We start from the raw sequence: 10,646 nt of genomic DNA, 5'->3' as shown, positions 1-10,646 counted from the left end.
CCCCCCCCTCCTTCCAATCTTAAGGATTTTAAACTTATGATATACTGTAGTGATCATCTCCTAATTTCCTATTCAGCCCACCATTAATAAGAGCTAAATTGTGTAAAGGGAGATAATCATGATTAATGTAGTCATTTTGAACTTCATTTCGGGCTGTAGTCTAACTGCGTTATAATGATTTTTCAATTTATTTCCAGACTGGTGTGTCACTACCGCTTAGAGAAGAATGAACAGCACATTGGGTACCCGAAAAGCATTGTCTTTAGACTATAGAATATTTTTGATTACATTTTCTTCTCCTGTCGGGAGAGTTTGCTTTGCTCATACTCTTAAAGTCTTTGTGTTAAATAATCGTTGGATGTTTCAGACGTATCCATGGCCTGTACAAATAAGTGGTTTAAAAGAGGTATGGGCTCTAGGATCCAGAGATGAGGAATGTTCCCATTTAACATGGCCTATTTTTTCTGTCTCTACGCTAGCCGACATCTGTCTAAATAGCTATCAGAGGCTGGAATAGATTCAGATGTTTCGGTCTATAACTACCCAAGCTATGTCTATAGTGATCGTAAACAATGGTAACAATGTTCACTTTCAAAGGGCTTAAGGGAGTAGCTGGGTATTTACAACTAACCGTGGTAAATATCTCTTGCCTTGATAACCCAAAAATAACCCGAAATTGATTGATAAAACTTGCATTTTAATAACAAAAAGCATCAGAACAATACTTTGTATAACAATATGAATACATGCGAACGTTTCAGTCTGATTAAAATGAAGGTCTAGACATTGCGTTTTGTGTTTATTCTGTGGGTGACTCCACTAGCCATCCATGATCTGACAAAATTCTTAAGTAACATATGTTCTAGGTCATTGAACTATTCATCCAATCAAATACTGTCTTCAATCAGTGGCTTATATTGTAAGCCGATTTCTACCAAAGTTTCGATTGTTTAGCATATCTTATGAACATTTTATGCTTTAAAATTTGACTGAACACTAGTTAAAGATTAATTTCATCAGATCACTGATGGTCAAAGAATTAACCCAAAATTAAAAACATGAAACAAAGTCATTACATCTGCATTTGAATCAGATTATGAACAAATCTTTAAAAAAAAATCTACAGTTACATATTGTACAAAACATTTCATAAAAATATACATACTATTCTTAGGCTTAACAGACTTTAACAAATTTAAAATGAGCAAAATTTACCTCACTGCACACTACCTTGGGTCGTCCCAATTTATTATATAGTGTAATTAATGTGCTTATATTTTTCATAAAGAAACTAGTGCATTGTCCTAACAAAACGTACCTCACTGTACACTCCTTGGGGTTGCCCCAATTTATTGTAATAAGGTGGAATTTATGTCTAAAAGAGACTTATTTAATTGTCGTGGGCAAATTTACATAAGTGCACATTGCAAAGTTTATGTCTACCCAGAAACATAAAAAAGTCTATTTTGTTTTAGAAATTTTAATAAGGTCTAAAGCAATCTAAATATGGTCTATTTTTTGATAGCATCAAGTTACACCATTCAAATTTTCAGTCAGACATCTGTAATTCTTGCAATTTCGCTATAACTATGCGTTTTTCACATTTCATTTCAAAGGCCCTGAGAAACTATCTCTTTGAAGGGACGATGTCGCCAACAATTTGACTAATAGTGCTTAAGTCTCAGAAACATGATTTTTTTTAGCTTTTTTGGCCTTTAAAACTAGAGACTATCAAACATATCGTGAACGATTTTCAGAAAAAATTACAAAAGGCGCCTAATTTGATATGATTTCTTAGCCATTTATAGTCTGATAAAAAAAAATTACCCTGAATTTCACTCGATTCAAACATCAACATGAACAGTCCACTGTGGTTTTAGGTAGAATAAATAGTAATAGAAACTATAATATTGGGCTTATATTGTATTCATTACTACTTAAACTACCTTCAAATAAAGTGGACTGCTCTTATGAAATTTTTGATATCATTTGATTTAAAATCATGATTATATTTTTGCACAATATCTGACATTTAAATATACAAAATTAGAGGGTAAGAGCCCTTCAAAATTTGAGACTTGATTTTCGTCCATTTACAAAATTTAGAGACAAAATCACTTTGGAAACTTGATTTTGAACAATGTTCAAACTAAGGTGAAAAAATACCTTTAAAATTTTATATATAAAATTAGAGTTAAATGATTTGGTTTTTCATCAATATACAATTTTAGAGGTGAACATAACTTTGGAATTTATATTTTTAAATAATATTCAAAATTAAAGGGCATCATCCTTTTAATATTTTAATCAAAATAAAAAATAAAGGTGTATATGACTTGCTTTTCTCACTTCCAAACTTAAAGGACAACATATCTTTAATATTCTCATCAATATATACCTTTATGAGTATTTTTACAGTTGACTGTCGCTCATTAAAAGTGGAAAATGTTGATACATACTTGAGGCGTTTTTGTGGGCCGATTCGATTTGATGGACTAGCTATTTTGTGCATTTGTGAGCCAGGAAGTTTAGGCTAATCGATACATTTGTGAGAAAGTTTACCTTAACTGATTAGGCTAATCGTCCGAGGAGGTTGTTAGGCGATTAGATTTTTTTTTAAAGATGGCAGCATGTTGAAGTTCAACAATGATAATAATAATAATAATCCAAATAAATGACTTTCTTTTGTTGTCAGCAGAGGCAGCCATATTGCCTAATCACCCATATCAAATTTCGCATTTGTAGACCACTACTAATCTAATCGAAACTGCACCAAATCGAAACCAAGTCAAATGGGCCGACAAAAACGCCTTTGGCCATCCTGAGAAGTCTCAATTATGTAATGGTGGAGGTGCCAGCGAGGGTACAGGTACATTTACCCTCCTAGAAAAATAGTTTTCACCCCCAATTGTACCCCCACTTTATCTTTGACAAATTTTAAAATATTTCTTTATACGTTTTTTGTCCCAAAATGTGTCAGAATGCACCAAATCAATCAATCAATCCCACAGAGTTGCCAAATTTAGCCTCGACAGTTGTACCCCCATTGAGTCAGTCTACCCCCTATTTGTAACCTCTGTCTGGGAAGGCTGGCCCCGCCACTGATACTGTTATGTACCCTCACTTATTCTCTGGGCGAACTCATTATTCAAATGACTTATATTGAACTATGGAAGCATGATGTTAATAATAATTCTATTTAAGCAAAATATAGATTCAAATTTAAGTGAAAATAAGGGGATCCATCTTTAAATTTTTTGTGACATTCGATGACTTTACTTTACAAATTTGCTTGAACCCACAAAAAATATTGTACGTGTAAAATTTTGATCCAATCCTTTGACGAGTCTCTGCCTTAAAAAATAGCCATCTAGATAAACTTATATCTAACCCTAGTTATAAGCCGGTGCTTTCGTATATTTGCAGAACTATTCCATGAGCCCAATGTTTATTCTGATTTGAAAATGGCATATCATATTCCACAAGTTTTGGTGCCAAAGTTATGTTTCGCAAATTTGTTTGGCGCAAGTAACACGACATGATATAAAACAGAAATTTACATAAAAATAACTAGCTGTGCTACCGATGAACCATTTCTACAGCCTTGGCCAATACTTTCTGAACCTCTACAGTGGTATATGGAAAATTCTGAAATGCGAAAAAAAAAAATGACCCAATGGTAATGATAACGGTGATGATTTCGATTGGCTAGAATAGAGTAGTCAAATCACTGTGTAATTAAAAAATTCAAAAAGATTAAAAAAGACAAAATAATTTTCATTTTCACAAAAATTATTTTACTCCAATAACAAAATGTCATGAATATTTATTGGTTGTTTCATTATGGTATATATAAAAAATAAATTCTACACTAACTACTTGATACTTAAAGATACACAAACTGGATACTCTGATTCTAAAAATAATCATTCCGTCATTTGAACGGAAGCAACCGGAACTATTTTATTTTCAATATGGCAATCAATGTTCAATTCAAGACGGTAACTAGCAGCATTCTAGTCTCGCAGTTGATACAAATGCAATTGAATAATTTTCTCAACGAAATGAATGTCCTGCAGAAAAACTTTTTGGTGGAAAAAAGTACAAAAAAAATACCAACCTGTAATAATTTCATGTTTGAGGGGAAATCATTGACTAATATATCGTTTCTTAATAAACTAAAAAAGAAACACAATTCAATCTATTACCATGTACTCTTCATAATTTATATTGTATAATCATATTACATTGGTTTAAACTAATAATTTCAACTTTTCAACCAATAGAATTCTTAGTATATATATCACCTGCTCACTTATTCCAGTAGCTCTGTAGGCAGCCCCATCGCCAGGAATGAATTGGTACTGGGGCTTAGATTTTGCGCTTTTTTGATGCCACAAACGTATCAAAATCTATATCTTTTTGATTTTGAACAAAGACACTGTAAATGAAGCAATCGCTGCAGAAGTGAAGGTGGTTTTGCTGAGGCTTAATTCTACTTGCTGGAGCCCAGCCCCCACGGACCCCAGCCCCCACGAACCCCACCCTAATGACGGGGCCAAGTCTCTATAAAAAGTACAAATAATTTTCTGATGGAATGATGACTTACATTAACATAGAACAACAAACTTTGATCAGAAAATCAAAACGTAATTTATCTGCAAATAATGAATCCCATATTCTCAACACATCTGAAATGATATGAAATTCAGTTACATGATACTAATTCAATGACAAGAGCCTCCAGTGTACAATGAGGGAAACTTTGTAAGAACGGCGGCATCAGCCTCCTCTCTTTTGAATTTCCAACTGTTGAAGTTTCTTTAACGTGTTCAGTCTGTAGCACACAGGGCCTCTGTTTATTGTCCCATCCGAACGACTAGACGCTTTTTCCATGTCAGTCCCTCTTACCTGCATCACTGAACGGTTGGGGGAAACTGGAATAACAAACCTAAGGGTTTTTCTTGACCTATCCTTGGATTGAACTCTAGACCTTTGGGTTAGCAAGCATCTAACTCACTGAGCCACCACAGTTCCGTAAATCCGAAGGCATCCGAAGTTTTGCTAGAGCAGAGTTCTAGAGTTCTAAATGGCAGTCATTATTTACCAGAATTATGTCGAGATTGTCACACGATAAGGTGATTCTGGTCGTTCAAGTTACAGACTGGTCGCTCTGGATCAAATGCTGAATGCAAATTATCTGGACCTATGACGGATTGAACTGGACTTATGTTAGCAAGCTGGATGTCATAAATAAGCAGGTTATTCGAATGGCATGAATACCTGTAAATGAAGAATACAAACCTGGTAAAGGAAATTCTTGAGACAACATCAATGTGATCCATCTGAATGCAAAATACTGTGGCTTTAAGTCTTGTTCTGACATACGGTGGCTTAAAATAGGATCTCTGATTCGAATCTCGTCCATTAACATATTCATTGAGTACCCTGTAGGACAAAATGGTGAATTGTATTTGTATGGGCTCAATTTTCGTGGATGGGACCATTCAAAATTTCAGCCTTCAGTATTGTATTTTAATAAAATAGTTTGACATCATGAATACTTATAATCTCAGTCTTTATATGAGGTTTACCTGCTAAAGTGAAACATGGTAGAAATATATAATAAGAGACGATGAAAAACATACTAACCTATACCACAATCTGAATCGTCCAATGTTTTAATAAAATGATCTCGAATTTCGGCCATTAAATTAGTAAAACAGAAAAATGAATCTGCTTCAGCCCATTCTAGAAAATAAGAAATTAAATTGTGGATTTTAAAAAACGCATTCTGTATAGAGTGCCATATAGCTACAAAAAGTCTTGACAAGATTTATATGTCATTTAAAGATGGTTTCCTTATTTTTTAGAGTCAAATTAAGCAAACTATTTGATTAATAGATGTTTCTAATGAATTATCATGTATTCTTAATCAAATCATTATGTTCTTATTGCATATAATTAAGAATTTTAACCAATCATATACATGTATGTCCATGTATGTACAGTCTGGATAAACAAAAAAAGACTTTTTGTCCTTTTTTGATTGGTCACTCATTGGAATCCTGCTGGTAATTCTCTTCTAATTTAGCTAATTATGAATTAATTATGGACATGTGAGACAAACTGGTATTTTTGAACACCTCTACTTTCTATTCATATAAGTATTAGCATTTTCATTTTCATAAATGAAAATAGGGGAACCCATCTTTAATGCCTGGTAATGTGAGCCTCATTTGGCAATTCTGTGGCCACTAGTTCTTCCAGTATCTAATTCTTTTAGTAATTTTATCAAACTTAAATCGTTCCATTTTTTCATGTTGCAGATTTGAGCATTTAAATTCCGTTTCGGTTCAGCAAATTTTGAAGACAACCCCCCCCCCTCCCCCCCCCCCTCCCACGCACACACACACACACATTCATAAATGAAAATAAGGGAACCCATCTTTAAATTCTTATGAATTAGACATAATTCTCAAAAAAACCTGATGATCTTAGTTTTCCCACCATCTGATTGGTCTATCACTAAAATCAATTTTAAGTTTTATTATCCAATCAGATTAAAGTATAAAAGAATGGTTTTAGTGTTCCAGTCATCCGATTGGTCAATCAATGAAATTGATCAATTTCTTTTTACGTTTGATTAGTATATTTTTCAGAGAAAAAACTGAATTTTTATATCAGTTAAGTTTCAAGAATTAGTTAGAAGTAGTTTTGAAATTTACAGCCTACAAAGGAAATCTTATGTAATTTACAACATTGTACACAGCCTGATAGTTTTCAACAGTTTCAAGACCTTACCTTTACATTCTGTATCTGGGTCAGAAGCAAATGTATAATATATAGGACCTAGAATTTCATTCATACCCTACAAAATACAAACAATATAATTCAAAGTAGGAACGAGACATAATTTGTTAGGCTTTTGGCACTTTTTAGACGCCCACACATTAATGCGCCCATCTGTCACCATCAGACAAAGCTGACAATAAAATAGTCTCTGACGCCCAAACTATACCTGTCTATGACAAGGATATAGTCTGGGAGTGTTCATTGAAATTTCTGTTACGACGCTTTCAAATTCTATCAAGGGAGATAACTACAAATAAGCATATTCGATCTTCAAGTTTCAACCGACTTGTTTACCAACCCAAACAAATTAGCAGTTTATATTTGATAATTTTCTCAGCAGATGTTATATTTATTGATTTGAATTGGCGTCACCCAAGTCTGTTCGTCAATCCGTCTGTCCACAATTACTAGAAAATATTCATAAGAATTATTGCCCATGTTCATGAAAACACGTTCAATTTCAGCTTTTAAACACTCTAGAGGGGACATTTTGTTCATTATCACCCAAAATGTTTGAAAGTATGACTGAAGGTTGAATATTTCATACTGGTGATTGTTACTGTACTGCCAAATATTTTTATTCACAATCAAAGCTGCCATTGGGCGTATATTACCTTGCCTGGCAAGCTATCTTCAAAGCTCTTTCTTATTTGAAGACCTTAAAACCTGGAGAATAGGTCTACCTACAGAATGGAACTGGAAACGAAATATTTCTGACCTTAAGATTGTCATGGATATTACTGAAACAGGTAAGACTGAACTTCTGTTATATACTTACAGTTTCCATAGATACAGTGAATCAAAGGCATCTCTGGGAAACATTAGGTGATGGGGGCGGGCAAGGGCCACAAAATAAATCCAGGGGGGGGGGGGGGCCACAGGCTATTCTTTCACTATGGAAATGATAAAATTTGAAAGTGGGGGGGCCAAAGCACAAGATCAAGGTAGAGATTCAAAATGGCTGTAAACTATGTTTGTGTGTGTTATTTCTGTGTAGTTAAATAAAACTTCCAAAGAATTAATCCTTGACTTCTCTAGAAATGATTTATTATACCAGGTAATTTCGATCTGGTTTATTTCTAATGAGTCATGTACTGGCTGGTTGACAAATGAATAAAGGAAGTAATTATACATGAGGTCTCAACGTGTCCCCAAACTTAAAGGGGCATTCCAATTTTATTATAGGTTGTAATGGTTTTGCTAAAATTTTGTGAAAACTATAAACCAAAATCTAGAGAAATATGTCCCTAAACATATATGAAAGTTTTAACTAAAAAAAAAACGCCGTTAAATTTTTAAAGCCAGAACTATTTTTTAAAATTACTCAAGTTCATTATGCTTTTTGGTAGGTGTAAATAACTAGTGTACGGATTTAAGCAAAATAAACACCTAATTGTAGAGAAATATATTCAGTCTTAATGAGGCCAAACACCAAAACTAGGTCAAACTGCTTAATTAACAATTAGTACTCTGTTTTAATTATATTTTTTAAAATAAATTCAGTTCAAGAAGATACATAGATGTCAATAGAATATTTCAAAAATATTTTCTGGTTTGCAATATTTTTGCCCTTTTAAAAAAACAAGTGCACCCTTTTGTGATTACTGAATACCTGAGATAAATTATCATTTCTTAGAAATGGCAGGCCTTTCCCTATAAAGTTTCTCAATACACATGATTTTCTTTGTCATATGCGCAGTTGTGGATAAGGACATCTTTGGTAATAATTTAACTTTATTTTTCCCTTTTTAATAATCAGGGTATTTGTGATTTCAGACGAAAACCAGTACATTACACCAGGAAGTTAAATATTCAACAGGTAAATTTGATTTTTATCATAAATTTGATTTTTATTTTGAATGTAGTCACTTCAGTTAGGGTCTAAAGACAGCCTTCTTGAACATTTGTCAGTTAATTAACACTGCCAGCTAATCAAATTCCTGCCCTCTCCAAAGCTTGGATTTCGTAGCGTGAACAAAAGCTGTGTTTTGAGAAGCATTAGACACTGAATTCATCTTTTGTTTGTGTCACAAAATCCCAGCGTTGGAGAGGGTAATGATTTCATTGGCTGCCCCTTTCAGTCAGAAATCGTCACACATATTTTGTTTTACGTTATTACAGGGTGGAAAAGAGATAATTATGGCTACATCCAAAAAACAGACATTTATAATGTTTGATTTGGAAACAACTGGCCTTTGTAAGTCATTTACTATTTTTTAATTCGCTGAAAGTATTTTTTCAAATTGAAATTCAAAAACCTGTCGTATTTGAGCTTCAGTAATTGAGTTACAATTTTTTTTTTTTTTTGGGTTTTTATACGACCACAACCACATGTTGCCGTCGCCCCTGTCAGTCCGTCCACATTTCTTGTATGCACGATAGAGGCTACAGCTTTAATCTCATCTTGAAAAACTTGGTATGCATGTATATATTGTTGAAATCTCGGTCAAGTTCGAAATTGGTTATAATCGGAAGAAAGGTTTCAGAGTTATTGCCCATGACTTAGTAAAAACGCTTCAAATTGGCTTGTATGCACAATAAAGGCTGCAGTTTTCATCTGATCTCGATGAAACTTGGTATGCATGTATAAATTGATCTCCAGTTCAAAAATGCCAATAATTGGATGATTTTTTTTTTTGGAGTTATTGCCCTTGAATTAATTCAATCCGTCTAATTTGGCTTACAGGCCTGATAGAGACTACATTTTTTATCCAATCTTGATGAAACTTGGTATGAGACCTTAGGCCCTACTCGATTACAAAAAATTCGAAACCGGTTTGGGACATCAGAATCGTGTTGTAAACGAGTGAAACATATTTGAAAATCAAGACTAATTTAAAATTATAAGTGCCCTATGAATGACCCCATCTTGAATCCGACGAATCTGCCCTAGGAGGTGGATTCACGGATTCGAATTCAGGGCAAACCGTTGTAAACGAGTAACACATCTTTGGAATCCAGTTTCAGATTGGTTGTAAACGAGTAGGGCCTTAGTAAAGCTTGAAATTAGTAACAATGGGATGATTGATTTCACATATTAGACCACTACAGACTGTTTTATCATTTCTGACAGCTGGTAGTGGGCGTATGTTACCTTGCCTGGCAAGCTTTCTTTAGGAATGTTTAAGTAATATTTTGTTCTTATTTAATTGCAGATGATAAAGAAAATAAAGAAATTCCACATATCACACAAATTGCTGCCAGTGAATTAGATTCCAATAAATTATTTTCTACCTATGTTCTTCCTAAAGTTCCAATATCTCCAGGAGCTGAAGAAGTTAACGGTACCAAAGTTACTGAAGATGGCATCATGACAGTACATGGCAAGAATGTTGAACATGTATCCATTACAATTGCTATCCAGAAACTTTTTAAATGGTTGAAAAATTTTCCTAATGTAGTGTTAGTTGCTCATTACGGTAGAAAATTTGATTTTCCAGTTATAGCTTCAGCTTTTGTTAATACCAACACTGTTGATCTATTTCTAAACAATGTTACTAATCTTATTGATTCATGGAAGATTTTTTGGAAACTTTATCCTGGCCAGTCTCACAAACAAGTAGATCTTGCAAAATCCTTGCTTGATATTACCTATGATGCAGATAATGCTATTGCTGATGTGGAAACCTTGGGGAAACTGATCAAATTCATCAGGATATCACCTGAAGATCTTCTATCCTACAGGTTTTCTCCTCAGTCAGTCATTGATGATTTATAAAACACCCTAAAATCTACGTTAATCTGATTCATTAGTACTAATTAATTAATATTTGGAAATTATTGATGGTGAA

The 10,646-nt window shown here is 33.7% G+C and overlaps 2 protein-coding genes across 2 annotated transcripts; one reads left to right on the top strand and one right to left on the bottom strand.

Annotated features, from left to right (window-relative positions):
* Positions 1-3,509: 3,509 nt before the first annotated feature.
* Positions 3,510-7,344, bottom strand: LOTGIDRAFT_229917 (hypothetical protein; the record flags this gene model as incomplete). Its single annotated transcript, XM_009046079.1, has 7 exons — positions 3,510-3,648; positions 4,121-4,178; positions 4,610-4,691; positions 5,305-5,448; positions 5,653-5,751; positions 6,805-6,871; positions 7,264-7,344. 7 exons carry the CDS (start codon positions 7,342-7,344, stop codon positions 3,580-3,582), a joined length of 600 nt encoding a protein of 199 aa, XP_009044327.1. The 3' UTR covers positions 3,510-3,579.
* Positions 7,345-7,895: 551 nt separating this feature from the next.
* LOTGIDRAFT_156040 (hypothetical protein) lies at positions 7,896-10,573 on the top strand (the record flags this gene model as incomplete). The annotated part of the gene is made up of 4 exons (XM_009046078.1): positions 7,896-7,912; positions 8,632-8,674; positions 8,977-9,052; positions 10,011-10,573. The coding sequence occupies 4 exons, from the start codon at positions 7,896-7,898 to the stop codon at positions 10,571-10,573; spliced, it is 699 nt and encodes a 232-aa protein (XP_009044326.1).
* Positions 10,574-10,646: the final 73 nt, after the last annotated feature.

Source organism: Lottia gigantea (genome assembly GCF_000327385.1).
Source record: "Lottia gigantea unplaced genomic scaffold LOTGIsca_10, whole genome shotgun sequence".
Taxonomy (NCBI): Eukaryota; Metazoa; Mollusca; class Gastropoda; family Lottiidae; genus Lottia; species Lottia gigantea.
This window is presented reverse-complemented; position numbering and strand designations above follow the sequence as displayed.